The sequence below is a fragment of the Pongo pygmaeus genome, chromosome 3, assembly GCF_028885625.2.
Source record: "Pongo pygmaeus isolate AG05252 chromosome 3, NHGRI_mPonPyg2-v2.0_pri, whole genome shotgun sequence".
NCBI lineage: Eukaryota > Metazoa > Chordata > Mammalia > Primates > Hominidae > Pongo > Pongo pygmaeus.
Genome location: NC_072376.2, coordinates 23,951,637 through 23,972,519, shown reverse-complemented (window position 1 = coordinate 23,972,519; position 20,883 = coordinate 23,951,637). Strand labels below are relative to the sequence as shown.

The 20,883-nt window shown below is 43.4% G+C and overlaps 1 protein-coding gene across 6 annotated transcripts in view; it reads left to right on the top strand.

Moving 5' to 3' along the window:
* The window catches only part of CCDC149 (coiled-coil domain containing 149), a 107,194-nt gene that overhangs the window by 58,017 nt on the left and 28,294 nt on the right, over positions 1–20,883 (top strand). For all 6 annotated transcript variants that reach the window (XM_054485454.2, XM_063663574.1, XM_054485455.2 and 3 more), the window contains 5 exons: positions 1,656–1,763; positions 16,484–16,600; positions 17,356–17,528; positions 18,249–18,321; positions 19,725–19,809. In XM_054485454.2, coding sequence (XP_054341429.1) covers positions 1,656–1,763; positions 16,484–16,600; positions 17,356–17,528; positions 18,249–18,321; positions 19,725–19,809 — 556 coding nt within the window. The remainder of the gene's footprint in view (positions 1–1,655; positions 1,764–16,483; positions 16,601–17,355; positions 17,529–18,248; positions 18,322–19,724; positions 19,810–20,883) is intronic.

Here is a 20,883-nt window from a genome sequence, read left to right as displayed (position 1 = left end):
CAGAGAGAATAGGGCCCTGGCACTGAGATAGGATCATGCCTGGTCTGTGTGGGGGACCACAGGGAGGTGAGCATGAGGTGGGGAGACGTAGTAGGTAAGACAACAGGATATCCCAACAAATGGGATACGGGAGGTCAGCCAACATGTAATCGTTATCTTCTTTTCCCTTTAATTCTCTTTTTAGTACCCACCATAGTTACATATTCCCCAAAGTATTAGCATTGAAGTCTTTGGAAATGTAGCCATTCCAGTCGGGTTAGTTCCCTAACCTCTCTGGATTTGGGTTTCTTCTTCAGCTGCAGCAGGAAGGGATTCTTTCATATTAAGATCATCTCTAATATCCCTTGTTTGACTCTCCTTGAATGATTCCACCTTCCAGGAGGCCTGTTTGGGTTGCTTACTTGCTTCCTTCCCTCCTTTCTTCCTTCATTTATTCATCATGAGCTTTTAAAACACTTGTCGGTACCTAAGCACTGTCTGGAACAACACATATGGAAGCAGAGGAAACAGAAAGCAGAATCTCTGCCTTTCAGTAGCTTGCAGTCTCTTCCTGCTAAGATTCAATAAGAATGTGATAAGTCAGGTGAGAATTAGGGCAAGTCCATTAGCAAAGTAAGAATAGTACGGGAGAACAAGAAGCCATGCGAGCAAGGAGGAATGTGAGTAAAAGGCTGGAATAGGTAGCTAGATGGGCGGCCAGGAATCCCAGGTTCAGGAAATGTGGGAAAGGGGTGAGGATATGGTAAAAGGTGTCTGCATGCTCTGGGGAAAGGGACCATGAGGCTGTGAGATGGAGCCACACCAAAAGGGGAGACTGGCTGATGGACCGGCCATGGAGACTGGAGGGACCTGGATCCCAACAGGAGGCAAATCTTAAGGAAAGGATGATGTCATGAAGATGGGAATGAAGGGCGATTATCCTGGCTATTTAGTACTATGTGAGGTAGAATAAGGAAATAAAGAAGGGGAAATCTAGCCCAGGAAACTGTTGCATTTCTTCCGGATCCTGATTTCAGAGATTGTTGCTCGTCACTGACCTCTTCTCTGGCTGCCCCCTAGAATTGTAATCAAAATTCTAGGCATTGAGGTCACACACGAAAGCTCATGAGACAACATATATTTGAAGAATAAGAAGCTATCCAAACAAAAAAATGAAACTTTTTCTATATTGTTGGCCTGGCCCAAATTTTACAATTGAACTCTATGTCCTTTTTCCAGATTTTTGGTGATAAACTCTCTTTTTTTTTTGAGATGGATTCTTGCTCTGTCACCCAGGCTGGAGTGCAGTGGCACAATCTCAGCTTACTGCAACCTCTGCCTCCCTGGCTCAAGCAATTCTCCTGCCTCAGCCTCACAATTTTTTTTTTTTAAGGCAAAAAAGACTGACTTTTCCATTGCTTGTTCAAGTACCCTCTGTGAGCCATTCTGTAAACAAAGAATATCTCCAAATTGAGGTTCATGGCCAACTTCATTTTCCTGCATGCCATTGTAGTGGTGTGATTCACACACTGGCTGCATTCATATATGTGTTTACTATAATGGGCTTTGTGTGGTTCAGCTGGGGTTAGACGCCAGCATCCACAAGCCCGATAAAGCCCTGCATTTATCCACTGCTCCATTTCTGATTGTATTTCATAATGTGTTGATATTTCTAGGCTAATCTTGCACAACTATTGAGAGATTCTCAGGACCGAAATAAACATCTGGGAGAAGAAATTAAAGAACTTCAGCAAAGGCTTGGAGAAGTCCAGGGCGACAACAAGGTACTGTGAGTATTTACAGGGAAAAAGCTCTGCTGCAAAATTGTGCATTCGAGGTTTATATATTGCACATTGGAAAAACGTAATGCAGCATTTGTTGAAAAGTTTGTTATAGATTTTTAAATTTATAATGAAAATTCGCAGTTTAGCGTATCTTACCTTTTTACATTCCCTTTGTGTGTGTGCATGCATGTATATGTGTGTTTCTCAGTGGCTCTAAAATATTGCCACAACCCATTGTGGAAGTTTCATTATGTTCAACTTGGTGGTGAATAACACTGTAGTTGAGGGCAAAATAAAACCCAAATGTTATACTTTCCCCCTTATATACAAATAATGGATTTGTGGCTCAGATGATTTGGAATTATTCACATTCGGTTTTGAATTTTAAGTAGTCATCCTACTAATTATGTTCGCATAACCAATTTATTTTATTGCTAAATTTGGCAATTTATATGGAACATTGCTCAAAATCCACTGCTTGGTATTAATCAAACTCCCCTGTTGGCAACGTTAATTATAAAATATGAACTCATAAACTCCCAACTAAATGTGTGCACTCTCTCTCCCAGCTGAAGCTATGAACAAAAGTACAATTGAGAAAGGAAAGAAAAACTACCCAAGTTTAATTCTGTCCCCCCAAATCATTTCCCATTTTGCCAAGATTGATTCATTTCCAACTCCTTGCCAGAGGTAGCTTTTGCAACAGAGATGGCTTTGAAAGTGGACTCAAGAAGACTATTGTGTGTGTGTGTGTGTGTGTGTGTGTGTGTGTGTGTGGTGTGTTGGAGGGGAGCAGTTCTTGGGGAAATGTTTTTAGATGTTACCAAATTGTTTGACAAATGATGGTGACTTTCATCATTGCTGGGAGTTGTTGGTTATTAGAAGGAGCCATTTTGAAAAATGCTCACTCTTTAAAATATGCGTAGAATTGCCTGGGTCATCCAGAGAGCTCTTCCATGATAAGACTTCAGAGAGGATGCTGCATACTGCTGGCTTGAGAGTCCTGACTTGAGGGCATATAAACATCTAGTAAGCCTTCTTTACACAGTTTCTTCTCCACTTAACTGGCCTTACATTTTTTTTAACCTCTTGGATTTAACATAAATTTGAAAACTTAGGCTTTACTATTCCTGGTCGTGAAATAGAAGGTGGGAAAGAATGTCCAGGAAAGGCTCTAATTAACACTGGACAAGCTAATCCGGCCCCTCGTGTGGTTTTATGCATCATTAGAAGGATTTAAGCTCTGTAACCTAGGTGGTTGGTCAATAATTAAAGGACAGACCTTCTTACTCACTTCCTCAAGTGATAGCAGCAGGGCAAGATTTTCTAGAGAATAAAACAAAATGTATGCAATAGTTTTCTTTAAGCCCATGAAAATACTAGAGGAGTTTATAAACCCATGAAATACTGAAACATATTTAAGATGTGACTTTTGGATCTGTGCTCTTCTTGACTGACTGATAACATATTTTTTCTATTTTATTTCAATTTTTTTCCTGAGCTGCTCCTCCCCTCAACTTTCCTAAATATGCTCCTGTCTCATCTTTTGGTCACTTTCCATTCTTTTGCCTTTTAGGTATGAGAATTTTAGGAATTGACGTTTGCAACTGACAGTTCATGGAAACAAAGAGAGAGCAGCCAGGCGTGGTGGGACGCGCTTGTAGTCCCAGCTACTCAGGAGGTTGAGGCCAGAGGATTGTTTGAGCACAGGAGGTTGAGGCTGCAGAGAACCATGGTCATGCCAATGCACTCTAGCATGGATGACAGAATGAGACCCCATCTCTTTCAAAAAGAAAGAAAAGAAAGGGAGGGCATGTGTGTGAGTGTGTTAGTGTGTGTGAGAGAGCATGTTTATGTGTGTAACACTGAGCACAGGTGGTCACAGTCTGAACTTTGTGATCTGCATGCTCTCTGAGTCTTTATTCCAGTACCTGGGTACATTTATCAAACTTTGTCTTCTCACCTTAGGTTTAGAATTTAGTGACTGCTATTCATGGCCTGTAAAGAAATTTGCCTGCCAAAAGGGGCAGGGGAAGATGTTCTATTGTTCAGCAAACCTCCCCATTTCAGTATCTGGCTGCTGTCCCTAAAAAAAAAAAGGTCTAACTGCAGTAAGCCCCAGAGATTCCATTTATTCTCATTTGCCTCTAAAGTTACAGGGCTGGTTTATTTTCAGGCTTGTGTGAGTCATGATCATCCTTCCCCCAGCCCCCACCTGGAGGCCAGATTACTCATTCCATAATGGCACCAGGCTTTCTTGAGAACCTCAGAAGCCCCTGTTCCCAGGTAACTGTGACTGTGTGGTAGAGAATGAGTTAAACCTTCAATTTTTTTAAAAATTAATTATGGCACTTTCTACTCCAACTCTTCCATCACTTTCTGCATTCAGTTCTACCTCCTGGTGCCTAGGCCTCCATGATCATGGTGTGCTAGGCCCCCACGATCTGACCCCTAATGATTTCTACAGCCACATCCTTGCTCCTGGTCACCCGTTACTTGAGCCCTAGAGCACTAATTTCGGCCCCTTTGCTGTGCTACACTGCCTGTGGCCACAGGACTTTTGCACCTGCTGTTTGCTCAATCTGGAGTACTCTTCCCCTTCCCCTGCAAGCTTCTGCTCCTCTCCCAGGTCATAAGTCAAATGCAGCCTTCTCCAGCTCTTAGGTGTCAGTCCCGTGCAACCTGCAATGTCCTCCTCTGCCCCTCTGCTCTCACTTGTGTGGCACCGCCAGCCCCAAGGGGAAGCTCTCTGAGGGCCGAATTTCCATCTGTATCCTATAAATTAGCATTCTTAGTTCTTGATAGGTAGGTATTATATAATCTCTATTGAAGGAATGGAATGGAATAAATGAATGAATGAAATGAATGAATAAAGGGAACAAAAAGAAGAGCAAAATGATTCAAGGAAGAGGAAGAGAAAAAGAAAAAAAAGCATGCAAGAAATAAACAGACCAACTGACATCTGGTTGTCATCAGTACTTTGTGGAGTAAGAAGTAGTTTAGAAAGGAACCAGAAAAGCAAACTGTCCCAACAGAGGGGGAACTAACCCCAGATACATGTCTTTGAGAAACTTCTGTGGAGACAGCAGAGGGTCAGTTGCTGAGCCTTGGGGGATGAAGGATAAGTGTCCTGCTCATTGACTGGTTCAAGTCTGTTAAATTCAAGAATACTTAATAATTGTTGTTTTTGGACGCCTAACTCTGAGGCCAAACAGCAGGGCTGATGGCGTCATTTTATGAGTGACTGTTAAAGTGGAAGATTTTTATCTCTGAGTTGCCATTTTAACTGATGACCCTTATCTGTATTTTGGGAAGCCCAGATTCTAGATGTTAAGTACATTTGAAAAACAAGGTGATAGGAAATTACTTGCCTTGGATATTTTAGGGTAGACTAATTTTTCCATTTGTTCAGCTAGAGCCTTGTAACCCTATGGGCCATAAAGCATTTCCAAACAGCCTTCTGAAAGATTTGTTGCCACCCTGGCTTCCAAGCAGCTTAGCTCTCACATGGGGCAGGGGGCAGTGTTCTTGTGCCAACATGGGCGTCCTGTAATGGGGGGCCTGTGTGATCGACTACCTCCTGCTATCTCTGTCCAGTGCCCAGGAATTTCTCAGGCTCCCAAACTAACACAAACTTCCAAGCCAAACCAGATGAGAGACGTGAAAAGGGAAACCTACTGGATACCCTCCCCTTCCTTAAAAATTACAGTTCTTAAAGATTAACAAGGTTAGAGGAGCCCTCTGGGAAAAGGAGGGCTCACAAAGCCACGCATTACCCTGGAAAAGCTTTGCACGTTGCCCAGGGCTCTCAGTGTGTCAGTCTATAAGGAACGAGGAAGGACTCAGGCAGTGCTGGGACCACAGAGACAGTGGCAGCTCCCCTTGGCCTGCCCCAGAGGTTGGCCTGCTTCCGTTTTTGGGTGTTAAGAAAAGAGTGGATTCAGGGAAAGGGGATCAGGAGGAAAAAAGGGGTCTTGGATAATTTAAGGATTAGTAGGTCAAACAGCAGAACTAGCAGAGGACATTGGAATCACAAAGACAGCAGTCCTTCCTTATCTGGGGGATACTTCCCAAGACCCCCAGTGGATGCCTGAAACCTGGGTTAGTGCAGCTCTCGGTTGCCATCAATCAGAGCCCATTTATCTTCATGTCTTCTACCTACGAATGTAATGCCTGTTCCATCTTCACTGAGCACTTATGCACTGTGGCTGTAGCTTTTGTAGTTTGAGGTGCAGCAGCAAAACTAGCACAGATTTCTCTTTCCTTCTTGACAATTTCATGGATAGAAGATTGGTTCTTATTGCAGATCTTAGCAACCTCAGCATATGATTTTTTTTTTCCTTAAGTCGAGAACTTTCACCTTTTCACTTAAAAGAAGCAGTATGTGGCTTCTCTTTGGCATGTCCAAGTTGCCAGCATCACTGCTGTTGTGTTTGGGGTCATTATTTTTTATTGTATTTATTCGTTTATTTTTTTGAGATGGAGTCTCGCTCTGTTGCTGGGCTGGAGTGCAGTGGTGCAATCTGTGTTTGGGGTCATTATTTTTTATTTTATTTTATTTTATTTATTTATTTATTTACTTATTTGAGATGGAGTCTCACTCTGTCACCAGGCTGGAGTGCAGTGGTGCAATCTCAGCTCACTGCAACCTCCGCCTCCCGGGTTCAAGCGATTCTCCTGCCTCAGCCTCCTGAGTAGCTGGGACTACAGGCACGCGCCACCACGCCCAGCTAATTTTTGTATTTTTAGTAGAGACGGAGATTCACCATGTTAGCCAGGATGGTCTCGATCTCTTGACCTCGTGATCCACCTGCCTTGGCCTCCCAAGTGCTGGGATTACAGGCGTGAACACCATGCCCGGCCAGGACATTATTAAGTAAAATAAGGGTTCCTTAAGCACAAGCACTGCAATACTGTGACAGTTGACCTGATACCTGAGATGGCTACTCAGTGACTAAGGGATGGGTAGCGTAGACAGCATGGACCCTGGACAAAGGAAGGATTTGCATCTCTCCAGTGGGGCCAGGTGGCATGGACTGGGACACGAGATTTCATCATGCTACTCAGAACGGCATACGATATAAATCTTATGAATTTTTTGTTTCTAGGATTTTCCATTTAATATTTCCAGACCATGATTGACCACAGGTAACTGATACCAAGGATTAGGGGGACTACTGTACCCTGAAGTGTGCTCCTGAACCAGCTCTCTGAAAGAAGCCTGACTTGTAACATTTTGCCAACGTCTGTGTGATAAATACTGGTACCATGACAAATGTCAGGTTACCAAAGTGAAGTCACTGAACTTGGAAATATTTGGACTCTAGGAAAAGATAGCTCCAGCCTGTCTCTGTGAAGTGGAGCAGTGTAGTGCAGCCCAAGAGGTCCACCTTTTAATTAAGACTGTCAGACCCAGGTTTATGTTCTCGTTCTGCCAGTTATTATCTGTGGCCTTCGGCAAGTCAGTTTTCTCTCCAGGCCTCAGTTTCCTCATCTGTGAAGTGGCAATAATAATACCTCTCATCGAATTGTGTAATCATTTATTCACCACATCATTTATTCCCCACATAATTGGGGACTTCTTACATGCTAATTAACATTCTAGCAGCTGAGGATACATCAAAGCAGCTGAGGACACATCAAAGAATAAGAAAGACAGGGTACTAGCTCCCATGGCACTGATATTCTAGTTGGGGAGTAGATAATAAGAAGATAAAATACATAAGTAATTTCATCAGATGGTGCTTAGTCTAAGAAAAGAGAACAGGACAATGAGATTTAATGATTTAGGGATGGACTTGCATGCAATATCGTTTGTAAAGGGTGTTGCATGGTGCATAACACCTAGCAAGCACTTAACAGAGGGTAAGTGTTGCTGTTGTCTTTAGCATAACATGCGCCCATATTGACTTAGAATCCACTTGTGCAAGAATTCCACCAGAAATCTTAAGATCTTCCTCTCTATTGATCAGCTATTTCCAGTGAACTAGATATATCCCCCCAAGTAGAGACAATGATCCTGGTGAGACACCTGGCATGTGGCAGATGGATCCTCAAAAGTCAGCCCTCCTAATCACCAGCCTCGACTTCGCCAGCATCAAGCATTATTGCTTTGGTGCCAAGCTCCTGGGAACTTTCTTGCATTTTGTGTGCTCCTTGTGGAATAAGCACCTAATAGGATACGCCAGAAGCGGCAATTCATGTTCCCATTGGGACAGATGGCAGCTGGTCTTCTTGTCTGTTTACTTTAAAGATTATGGCACTTTCGTGCAGAGGACCAATAATACAGTGCGATGTATTCAAAAGCAAGGAAGTTGGCGGTAGGCAAATGCTCCTACCAATGTCACACATTTACACTTCCTGGGCCCCTGCTGGCAAATTTAAATTTAGCTGTTGTGATATTGCATAAACACAGGGTTTTGCCCTTAATAATGAGCTTTATGTTACACCAGCTGAAGGTCTTTAGGTACCTCTGTTTTATCTGGCATTGGTGCCGTAAAATGATAGAGACCTTCTGTGAACATACCTTTATTGATGTGGGACTTTTGGATGAATTTGGTGAGCAAACCAATTAAGATACAGCTACAAGCCAATAAAGACAGACCAATGAGTGTGCAAGTGACTAATTAAAGTACACTTCGTTAAAAAGGAGTGCTCAGCTGTGGATGTTTGTAATGGTCCAGGATGAGGGATCAGAGAGCTCTTCGGAAGCTGTTTCACTTTATGCTTCAAAGGGAGCAGAGAGATGTCCTAGCCTGCAAGAAACTGAAGTGAAGATGGCACTCTAATGAAAAGCTCTCACCTTGGGGCACTGTAGAAATTAATTATGAGGAATTACAATGAGTGAGAAGGGCCCTTCACCGCACCCCACCTCCCCGCCCTATCATGTCTTGCTCTACTTGGGATCTTGATTATGAACTATAGGCAATGCTCAGTGAGTCCAGCAAGCGGCCAGTCTAGTTCAGCAGTCTCTAATGTTTTATTCGTAAGTGAATTGGATACACTTGGTCTTCAGATACCTTATTTGAGCCTGTCATGGCTTACATGAGCTCATAGTCTGGGTAGACCACGTGACCAAAACAGCATGGTTTTCAGATATTCATCCCATAGACTGTGGACATAATTATACTTCCTAGTGGAGAACTGATTCTGAAAGACATCTCTGCCCAATACTTATTTTATCATACACCATATCCAAATTACACACTAAAATAAAAATAAATCAGAGCTTCTTTAAAACTGCTTGATGGGGCACTGAAGATTTTGGCTCTAGGAGCAACATGTGCTGAACTATCTGACAGTGATTCAGGGGCTTCTTAGCTATGTGATCTTGGGACAATTGCTTGACTTCTTCGTGCCTTAGTTGTTCTGATCTGTACAATGGGGATAGCAGTAGTACTTGCCTCATGGAGGCTGGTTCGGTGCAATTCATTTCAACATGTATTTGTTGAGGACGGATTGGTCTAGGGCAAACAGCAAACAATATCAGTGAGTCCCTGCTCCCATGGGGGTTTCGTTCTAGTGGGGGCAGATGGACAGTAAGCAAATAAATCATATTTCACAGATTCCAAGATGCACAGTTTTTCACATTTGGACATCTCTGATACAGTCAGTATTGTGTAGTTACGACGGGCACTTTTTATTCTTTTTAGAGGTGCACAGTGGTGGCTCTTAAAGTTGATGGAGTCTTATATTTGATGAACTGCGGTATAATATGTCAGGAGGTGACACGTGCTAAGTAAAAAACTAAAGCAGGATAAGGGGCTAGAGAGTACAGCCCAGGTGGGGCAGGGATGCTGTTTGTATCAGGTGGTCAGGGAAGGCCCTCCGCGCATGTGCGTGACACAGAGCCCTGAAGGACGTGTGGTGGGAGGGGTCAGATATAGGGACGAGGGGTGTGAGGTCCAAAGACCCTGTGAGGGGAGCGAGCTTAGGGTGTCAGGGGCTTGGTGCGGGAAGGCATGCAGTTTGCCTTTTGTGAGGATTAAATAAAGAAAGTTCCGTAAAGCACTTGACATAGAGTACATTCTCCAGGGGAGCTGCTGTGCAGGGATTGTTGCCACAGTTGTAAAGAGAGGCAGCGCAGCATAGACTTCAGAGCCCTGAACTGCCAGGGCTCAATTCCTGACTGCCATTTATAAGATTTGTGACATAGGCAAGTTCCTCCACCTCTCTATGTCTCAGCTTCTCATGTGCAAATAAGGATAGCAACAATACCTGCCAAGGGTGCTTGGTGGACTTAAATTGGTGAATGGGGATCAGCACCTAGGATAGTGCATGGCATGGCATATTAGTGCTAAGTGTTACCTGGCCAAAAGCTTCAGGCCCAGGGCACTGTGGCCCACTGATTTTTATTTTATTTTATTTATTTTTTATTTATTTATTTTTATTTTTATTTTATTTTATTTTATTTTATTTTGAGATGGAGTCTCGCTCTGTCACCCAGGCTGGATTGCAGTGCGTGATCTCGGCGCACTGCAACCTCCGCCTCCCGGGTTCAAGCAATTCAACTGCCTCAGCCTCCTGAGTAGCTGGGACTACAGGTGCGCACCACCATGCCCAGTTAGTTTTTGTATTTTTAGTTGAGACGGAGTTTCACCATGTTGGCCAGGCTGTCCTTGAACTCCTGACCTCAAGTGGTCCACCTGTCTCAGCCCCCCAAAGTGCTGGGATTACAGGCATCAGCCACCACACTTGGCCCGGCCCATTGATTTGTACATGGTTCCCAGTGGGCCACAGTGCCCTCAACCTGAAGCTTTTGGCCAGTTAACACTGGCCTCACAGCCATGTGCCAACCTCTCAGGGGGTTCTCTCCACTGTAAAGACGAGATGACAATGTCTGCCTCAGAGTTGTGGGGAGCATGGAATGAGGGCTTCCTATTTAATAGATCTAAGAAGCATATGAGGATGGGCTATGGTTAGCCAGACACGGTTGTGGAGGACAAGGTGTTTCAGTGCATATGACAAGCAAGGTTCATGCCATGATGGAGCTGACAGTGGGGTAGACACAAGCAGATGAACATGATTATTTCTGGTAAGTATGACGAAGACAGGGAGGCAGGGCAGTGTGGATTGAGGGTGGTTTGGGGATGAATGCCTCCAGCGATAATGTGCAGAGAAGACTTCTCAGAGAGGGGAGATTTGATCTGACCTGAATGAGACAAAAGAAGCGGGTTCTGGACAGACCTGTGAGCAGGCTCTTCCAAAGGCAGAGGAAGTGTAAAGGCCCAGGGGCAGACATGAGAGTGGCATGTTTAGGACAAGGGAGGGAAGCCGGCATGGCTGGAGCACAGACATAGGGGGATGGTTAGAAATGGGATCAGGAGGCAGGTGGGAGCAGGTCATATTGTGCCTCTTCAGCCCTAGTAGAGGCTCTGTGTGGATCTCAGTGCTGTGAAGAGCCAATTGGGGTTATCTGTCAGTGGTCTAAGGAAAGCTGCTAGCACACTGCTGGCTTGGACTACATGGGGAGCTTGTTAACTGGGAGACATCCATGTACACAGTAATGAGTGTGTGCGTGATGATCTCCAGGGTAGGAGGATGAAAACTACTGTTTTGATTTGCTTTGTTTTAAGTGACAGATTATTTTGTTTTAAACTAAAGCTGGAATGTCATATAAATCTAGGAATTTGGACTCTGGTGTACACAATAGGTGGCCCACTTGGAGCCTTTTTAATCTCTCATGTCCAGTTTTTTTGAAGGTATTTCCAAAAGGTCAGGGGGCATTTGGAGAGGATGTGGAGGAAACTAACAGGAAAAGTAAAGAAATAATAGGCAGAGTCTTGTTTTTGAGTTGCCCAGCACAGTGCCACTCCAGATGAATGTTTAATAAATGCCTTTTGGTGCTGACCTCTCCCCAGGTGTGCTATCTGCAGCAGTACATGAGGCCTGGGGGCAAGAAAGGGCTAGCATCCACTTCCTGTTAATGATTCTTTCATCTGACCCTCTCGATAGCTCTGGCAAATTGACAGCTACTGTGTAAGAATTGTAACTGTACCAACTGTAACTGGAGATTGCACTTTGAAAGCTCATGAAGTTACATGGACAGTGATCATTGCATTGTATCTTCCTATTGTGGTAATGTGATCTCCACAGGTGGAATTGTGCAGTGCACAGCCTGCGCAGCTGTACATGGCTGTCCTGTCTGCAAGATAGATTTTATCCATTTTTTTTTTTTAAACAAGTCACATGTAGCCCACCAGGGTTAGAAGCTTGCCAAGGGCACATAGCTAGGATTAGCAGAAGCTGGATCTGAACGGGGGTGATACCCGGAAAATAGCTGCTCCTGCACCTGGCTGCCTCTCACTGTTGGGTAAACGGATTCAGGTAAATGAAAATAGGATGAGGTAGAGAATGTTGAGGACTGTGAGAGACGAAGGCTAAGAAGAGATCAAGGAAGGAGCAAGTCATTCTGACTTGGGAGGCCTGGGCAGGCTTCATGGAGGACAGACTGAGCAGGCCCTTGGCAGAGTTGGGGGCAGGGCACCCAGAAGCCATTTTACCACTTTGTTTTGCGGCCATGTCCCTCAGCCACTTCCCAGCTGCAGCTGCGCCTCATCCGCAAGCTGACGACTCACACCCATAATTCATTCATAAACATTTATTTCTATCTAAATCAGCAACTGAATGCGTCTATTGGTGGCGGTGCGGGTGCTGTGCAAGGCACTGATCCACTTTGTGGGTTGGCACAGGGAGGCTGGCTGTGCAGTTTTGATGGCCCTGTTTGAGGAAATTAAGTGCCCTGAGCGGTTGCTTCATAGCCATTTTCCAAGGTGGAAAATCAACATCATTTGCCTGCACTACATAGATAAGGTTGGCTCGGGAGCTCTGCTTTCTCCAGCTTAGAAGAAAGGTGGGACTTCCCTTGTGGGCTTCTGTGTGGGGGAACATACATGGAGGAGGAGGATGATGATAATTACAATAATCATAAGAGCCCGTAACATTTATTATTTACTTATTAAACACATTTTATGCTCCAGGGCCTCTACTAAGTATCGAAGAGAAATCCCATCTTTTCTTACTTAGGGTTAGGTTCTGAAGTCAGCATGTAAGAGGCAGAAACTTGTATGTAGCCAAAATTCCCCCTGATGGTCTTTTGAAATTGTCCAAAACTTTCACGGTGTATGTATGCTTCGGAATAGCGGTATTAAGTAAAAATAGAACAGTGTGACTTTGCATAAATATATTATCAGTCACTCTCTCCCCTCACTCTCCAGCAGGGATATTGAGCATAGGAATTGGGAGAATCACCCAATGTTTTGGTTTATTTCTCTCTCATCCTCTCTTTCCTCCTCTTTTTAATCCCCAAACTCATATATATGACTATTTGAACTCCCCTGAGTTCAGTGTTCATTTAACTCAACCCCACTCTCTCACTTCATGTCTACAGCACTTCTCCGAGGCTACACTTTTACTGCTGTGTTTTTACAGAGGAGGATACTGAGACTCCAAGAAGTTCAGACAAGGTCCTGAGATTGCACAGCTCACAGACTGTGGGGCCAGGATGCAGGCCCTAGGTGGGCCAACTCCAGTGCACACCAGCTGTCAGCTCGGAAGGCAGGAGCCTTCTCCCTGGGGCTCTGCCGTCTCCTCTGCAGTGATTTCCTTAGACCCCCTCAGCTGACTGCACTTAAGCTTCAGACACAACTAATGATCCAGCTATTACCAACTTGGGCCTCACTTTTAAAAATAAGTGTTTCAACCAGTCCAGCCCTGAGATTTAACAGCCGATATTGTATGCACATTAAACACCAAATGATTGTTAACATATTTATTGAAGCTTAACAGGCATCCAATATATAAAAGATGACTCTCTTATATGGCTGTCAGACCTCAATAAACATGTTTAATAATTAATTGGCATTAAGCAAACATAATTGTGCAATTCTAAATTAAGTGCTCAGTGAAGCATATTGGGAATGGAAAACCACAGTGTTTTATAACTTAAAGTTCAGGCTGTCAGTATGGCTTTTCATAGACCAAGAAAAATACCCTGCTTTTGAAGACACGACCTGAGCCTCCTGTTGGCCTCATACTGAAAGGCAGGAGTTTTCTTGTTCCTAGACCCTAGATCTGATAGACATTTTTTTGTTTGGCTTGTCGTTTGCCTTCCTGTGTATCCACTTTTGGAGTTCTGATGTCCTAAGCCAAGAGTTGTGTGATGTGATAGAGTTTTTGCATATCAGCTTTCAGTGGAATTACCAGTTTTGCTACAAATTTGTTCTGTGAAGTCACTGGCAACTACTGGATTAGGGAATACTGAACCATTGCTCCTAGGAGAAATGCAAGGTTAGGTAAGCCTCCGGTCACAACATTTTTGTCAACCGATCAATCATAACCTTGTTTTATGTGTGTCTCTGTTTAACGTCACCTTATTTGACATATACAGTTAATTCATGAACATTGAACTGAGTTCAACAGCACTGTCACTCATGCCTGGAGGAAGTTTCGCTAACACACATATTGTCTCCATAAGGCACTTCTCAGCCTTCTTGCACTGATAACACTAAGTGCAAGCACGTCCAGCACTTCGGCACTATGCATGGGGGCCACTTGAAACAGCAAAGTCACCAGTGAAAAGCACAAAAATGTAACAAATGTGGTGGCACTCACTAGATCATGAAAAGGACATTTGTTTACAATCCAAGGGCTGAAACAAGAAGGCAGAATGTGGCCTTGTTTGACCTCTGTAGGAACGTGTGTGTCGGGTGACTGTAATTTTTTGCCACTCTCTGCATGTCTGACAATGACCATGAAAGCACTGCAAATATTGATTTTGGGCTTAAAAATAAATTTCAGCAAGTAGGCACAAATACAGAATCCATGGATAATGAGGATCGCTTATAACCAGATTCCAGCAAGTGCAGCCATCTGCACATCTAAGCGTCCTGCATCTTCTGCCTGCCTTTGCACAGTCTTTTCCACCTGCCTGGGACACTGTCCACCCAGTCCCAATGGTGCTTTTGCTCTTGGTAGGGACACAGTAAATATATGTTGAGTTCAACTGAGTAGTTTTCAAATAAGGACCCAAAGTAAGTGTCATTTGAAAATGCACTTTACTTGTCTTTAGTCATCATTTCTTTCAAAGTTCCTTGCTGTTATTTATTATTTCAATTTAGTTAATATTCTCCCTTGGCTTAAATTAACTTCCTATCTCTCACCTGCCCATAAATCCTTCAGAGACTCTGAAAATTAAGCCATTTTCTCGACTGGCAACGAATCCCTTAAGATTCATGCAGGAACAAGGAAGAGATTGTCCCCCACGGGCACTCCTGACTGGGTCGGATCTGTGTGACAGTGAAAAACTGTCCCCAGGATCCCATTCATACATGAAACCCATCCACATCTGCCCTATGGGGAGGTGTGGAATCAGCCCCACCTAGAAGGTTTGGAGCTGCAGGTGGGTCTTGGCTCTAGAGTCCAGGAAAGCTATGGGTTCTGCAGGGATCTTTTGGAAAATTATGTTTTGGAAGACTGCAATTTTATTCCTGAGGATATTAAAAATAAATAAAGGCATATTATGAAATTCATGCAGTGAATGAATATTTTAAAAGTTAGAAAGTAAAGGCTGGGCGCAGTGGCTTATGCCTGTAATCCCAGCACTTTGGGAGGCCGAGGCGGGTGGATCACAAGGTCAGGAGATCGAGACCATCCTGGCTAACAAGGTGAAACCCCGTCTCTACTAAAAATACAAAAAATTAACCGGGCGTGGTGGTGGGCGCCTGTAGTCCCAGCTACTCGGGAGGCTGAGGCAGGAGGATGGCATGAACCCAGGAGGCGGAGCTTGCAGTGAGCCAAGATTGCGCCACTGCACTCCAGCCTGGGTGACAGAGCGAGACTCCATCTCAAAAAAAAAAAAAAAAAAGTCAGAAAGTAAAAAGCAGATAGCAGCAGTCTTACCATCACCGAAATACACACATTTTTAATATTTGGGTGCATTTGGTCATTTTCTGTCTCTCTCTCTCTCTCTCTTTCTCTGTGTGTGTATGTGTGTGAGAGAGAGAGTTCTTAGTATAATTTTAGTCATACTGCATAGAAACGTTAGTATTCTTTTTTTCCCCCATTTAACATGGCATCATAGACATGTTATCTGGTGTTACCTAGTTCACATAAGCCTCATTTCAGACAGCTGCAAATTAGCCACTTGGTTGGTTGCACTGTAGTTTGCTAAACATTCCACTATTGTTAGACATTGTTTCTAGTTTTTTTTTAACTCTTTAAATAACAGTGCAATCTATTTTTTCATTTTTTCCTAAAGTTAGCAGTCTGGGATTATTCTTAGCCCAGATTTTCAAAAGTAGAGTTACTGGATCATTGGGTAGGGACACTTTTAAGGCTCTTGATAATGTCACCTCATTGTTACGAGTGTGGGAGAGTTCCCATCTCAGCAGATCTTCCAACATTGGGTTATCATTTTTGAATCTTTGCTAACTTTTAATGGGAACCAGAGTTTGTTTCCTCCCAGTGGCAGTGCTCCACCAGACATCCAGCTTACAGTGCCCAGGCCTTAAACAGTGTGTGCATGTGTACACTAACTACAGTCTATATTTTTAATTTTTAAAAAAATGGATGATACTGGCAAGTAATTTCTTTGTTTTGTGCTTTCTCCAGTATTTCTTGAAAGTATTTTATCTTCCAAAAGTTTGTTAGTGTCCCTTGGTTTTTATTTGGATCTGTTTATTCTCTGTCCCTTTTTCTTTTTCTACCAATGGAAAATGCAGCTCTTGAGGATGACGATTGCCAAACAAAGGCTCGGAGACGAAGAAATCGGCGTGCGACACTTTGCAGCCCATGAGCGTGAAGACTTGGTGCAGCAGCTAGAGCGAGCTAAGGAACAGGTTCTCACTAACATCTATTCAGAGTGGGGGATGCATTTGCACAGCTGGACACAACACAGACAAGAGTGGACCGTACCCCTCGTTTCTCAGAGTATGGGGTGCCTGGGATGCATGTTGAATGCCTTTACTTCCTCAGCACTGCACTAGGGTCCCAAGCTGACTCTTGGGTTTCTGGCCTCCAGCAGGCAGGTCTGCTCCCTGCTATTGGGTACCATTGTTCTGAACACAACAAGAAACTTTCCTCCTACCCAGGATAGACAGGGAGAGAACAACACGTGACAAACTGGTCTTACTTTGCAAGTTTCTGCTAAAATGCTGAGCAATGCCTCTTAGGCAAAATCTCAACAAGTGCAGAGCCCTAGTTAGGTAACAACTAAGAGAACCTAAAGTTCATTTTCTTCCTCTTACTAACTGAAGAGCAGAACAAGATTTCTGGGTCTAGAGTGGATTTGAAAAAGTATGGATTTGTAAGACACTGGCAGCTGCAGGGCATCCTGAAGTTGGCGAGGGTTCAGTTCTGGTTTTCCAAGCTGCTGCACCTCTCCTATCTTAAATATAATAAATGTCTGGCAGGAAGTCATCCCTCGCTTTTAGCTGTTATTGTATTTCAGTGTGTGGTGCTTATGGCTTTAGGGCATGCGGGTGGTGTTAATAAACTCTCTAAAAATCAGTCAACCAAGTGGGAGGCTCCATCTCTGGCCATAAAGCCGGTGCCTGAGGAACATCTTGAGTAAGGGCTCTCCCTGTGGTTTTAGATTGAGTCTCTGGAGCATGACCTGCAGGCTTCTGTGGACGAGCTTCAGGATGTTAAAGAAGAGCGGTCTTCCTACCAGGACAAAGTGGAGAGGCTCAACCAGGAGCTGAACCATATCCTGAGTGGGCACGAGAACCGCATCATTGACGTGGACGCCCTGTGTATGGAGAACAGGCAAGTGGCCAGGCCCAGGCCTGTGCGTGGGAGGAAGGCTGGCTCTGCACAGGCCTGCAGGCTGGGAGTTATTTGCAGCCCTGTTTATTTTGGAGAAAATTGCCTTACAAGTGAAAAGAAGCTCACTCCCCTGAAATGATGACATCGATGCCATGTATTAGTTGCAAAAGTGAAAAAGGAAAGCAGCCCACACCTACACAGCTGCACACATCTCCCTTCTCTTTCCCTACACCTTCCTTGGTAGGTCAAGAAGGGTGAGGAACCCATGAGAGTTGCTTGTTATTGCCATCAAGGAGAAAGAAAAGAATAAGAAAATAAATTGAGAAATTCCCTTAGCCGTTTCTTTTCCCTGAGGCAAATTTCAGCGTGTGTGTGTCTAACTTAATGTTATGTCTGGTGTCGCCTCTTCCTGCCTGTCTTCCCAGTGGAATCATCTTAATGAGAATTATGTGAAAACTGTGTTGATATCCCTTAGGGAATCTCTGCGAGGGCTGTTTTAAAGTGGGGTGTCTGTGATTTGGGCATGTTTGACCTTGATTGCATTCATTTAAGGAAAGGTCACAAAGATGCATGTGTTTCTCCTCTCTGGTGAGCAGGCAAGGTGTTATGTGTAAAAGATAGCTCTTCTGGCAAGTGGTTTTTGTTTTTTCCCCTTATACTTCAGTGTGTGTTTTTTATTTAGCCCTTAAACACTTCCTAGTTTTATGTATTTTTTTTCAGGTACCTTCAAGAGAGATTAAAGCAACTCCATGAAGAGGTCAACCTCTTGAAATCAAACATTGCCAAATACAAGGTAGCAAAATCATGATGACAGTGATGGTGATTCACTATTGTGCACCTAAATGTCATTCTATTTTAATTCCCTTTTATGTGCCAAAGATATTTTAGTACTTGCCTGCCCTCCCAGATAGAGTCTAATAAGAGCTTTAACTGGGGTAACCAGTACAAATTAAAATCCCAAACAACAAACAAAACCAAAGCAGCTTTTCGCAAGAGCTCCTTCTGTGGTTGTTATCCGAGCAAGGCATGCCCACCCAGGATATGTTAGCGCCTGGTATAGCCTCTCCACTAGAATCTGGAATTGCGTATTGCATAGCCTTGGTCCATTTGCAATTAGATTTCTTACCCGTTTTCTCTATAACATGTTCACTCATTAGATGCTATTTCTGTCATAATCACCCATAAGAAAATGGTTTCTGAGTGATGAAGAAACAAAGATTGGGAAGACACAGCCTAAACCATAATGTTCACGTCACACTGCAAGGACAGAATGTTTAAATTCTCCCCACTGTTAGTTAGTCTAATTCCAGCACCATTAGTTTGATAATATCTATTTCTGCAGATGTTAGTTGTAAGTGTTATAATTAGAAAAATCTCCTGGGTTTCTCTGCTTGGAAAGTAGATTGATTTCTCTTCCTGAGGGTGAAGTTTTACAGCCGTCTAGATGCTTGGAAGAACCTTATTTTCCTGGCTTTTGACATTAGCATTTGTTCTCACAAGTCTCCATGCTGTTCTTCCTTTCCATTTTGTGGAAGCCACACATTATACCAGTCTATCTATATGCATTCAGCCAAAGAAGGATATAGCTTTTAAAGTTGTATAATTAATACATAATTTTTAAAAATGTGTGGATGCATTCATTTAACAACATTTATTCAGTTCTATGTGCCAAGCACTGGCTAGATGCTACATATCAATTTTAATGTAAGTCTGTTCTAAGAATGACATGTAGGTGGCACATATGTACTTCCTTAATCTGTATCCACGGCAGACATCACTAATTGGTCATGGCTCTCTTTCCTTCCAGAGATCACCGTTGGTGCATGGAAATAAACCTAGTCACCATCTCATGTCTATTCAGAAGGAATTTTCATTACTAGTGACTTCACATGTTAGGCTGCGTTCTTGTTTCAGATTTGATTTAATTTAACATGTATTAAGTGCTTTTTGTATACAGGGGACTGTAACTGCTATCATTCTGCCATGCACCACCTTTATTTAAAAAAAAAAAAAAAAACTTCTTACCAGGCCATAAAAATTATAACTCTTGGGCGTAGACTTGGAATTCTAAATATTAGGCTAGCACTTGGAGTTTGCAAGGGGTTCTTGTGGGCCGATGAGAGGAGGCATCTGCTAGGTAGTTTTCCATTGTTGGCTTTTCTGACGGGTTTTTATTCTCTCCCAATCCTGTTTTAGAATGCTCTGGAGAGACGGAAAAACTCGAAGGGCCAGGGTAAATCCAGCAGCAGTGCTCTGACAGGAGTCCTGTCTGCAAAGCAAGGTAGGATATCATGCCCCAGGAGAGACCGCTCCTGAGCGTAAAATACTAGAGCTGCAAGGCCATATCCCATCCAGTCTGCTGCTTTTGTGGTCTGGGAACCGAGGCGATCCATCGAACAGTGGCTCCCCGACTTCCACATGCATCAGAGTTGCCGGGAGGGCCTGTTAAAACACAAGATTACTGGTTCCACCCCAGAGTTTCTGATTCAATAGGTCTGGAGTGCGACTTGAAAATTATGTATTTCTAAAAAGTTCCCAGGTGATGCTGACGCTGGATCAGTGACCCCACTTTGGGAACCACTGCATTCGAGGTTTTTCTAATCACTAGACCCCATTTGGGCATATTCCCCTAGACTGTGTTCTCCTTTCCAGAATGTTCTCTGTTTCCTAATCACCAATCCAGCATCTCCAAGGATGCGTTTTGACCTCCTTGAATTTCTCCTTTTCCCGGCCTCTACTATCAGAAAAGTCTCCTAGCTGCTGAAATCATTTTCTCACATAACATGTGCCTTTTTCGAAGAAGCTTTTATTGATTGCAATTTTTTTCCTCCTTCTTGTCGATTCCAATGAAAAATAATGATCTTCCAGGAACAGTCCAGGGGAATAAATAGCAGCACGCTGGCTTCTGACACTTAATATTCAGAATTCGATGCTAAACATAAGTCTCGAGTTGAACATGCTCAGCTGGCCCACTTTTTGGTTGTTGATAGTGCAGACCAGCAACTATCATATGGCAGTCTTAATCAGCACTACAGTGGCTTAAAAAAAAAGTGCTGAGTCTCCAGCCTACATAACAACCAAGGCTCTTTTCCAAGCAACTACTTTTTTCCACTCAACCAGAAAAGAACACCCTAGAATTGTTTTTCAAAAGAAAACTACAATACTCTATAAAAATGTGAAGTAGCCCATCTAAGTTTAGCTCTGGATACCATATATAGCAAACCATCTTTGAATGTTGATACCCAGTGTTATCATTGATGTGGGGAATGCCAGCAACACTCAAACACTGTGGCAGAACCATAAATCTGGCACAGCCTTTCTAGAAAACCTATGATGAAAAGCATTCTATCAACAA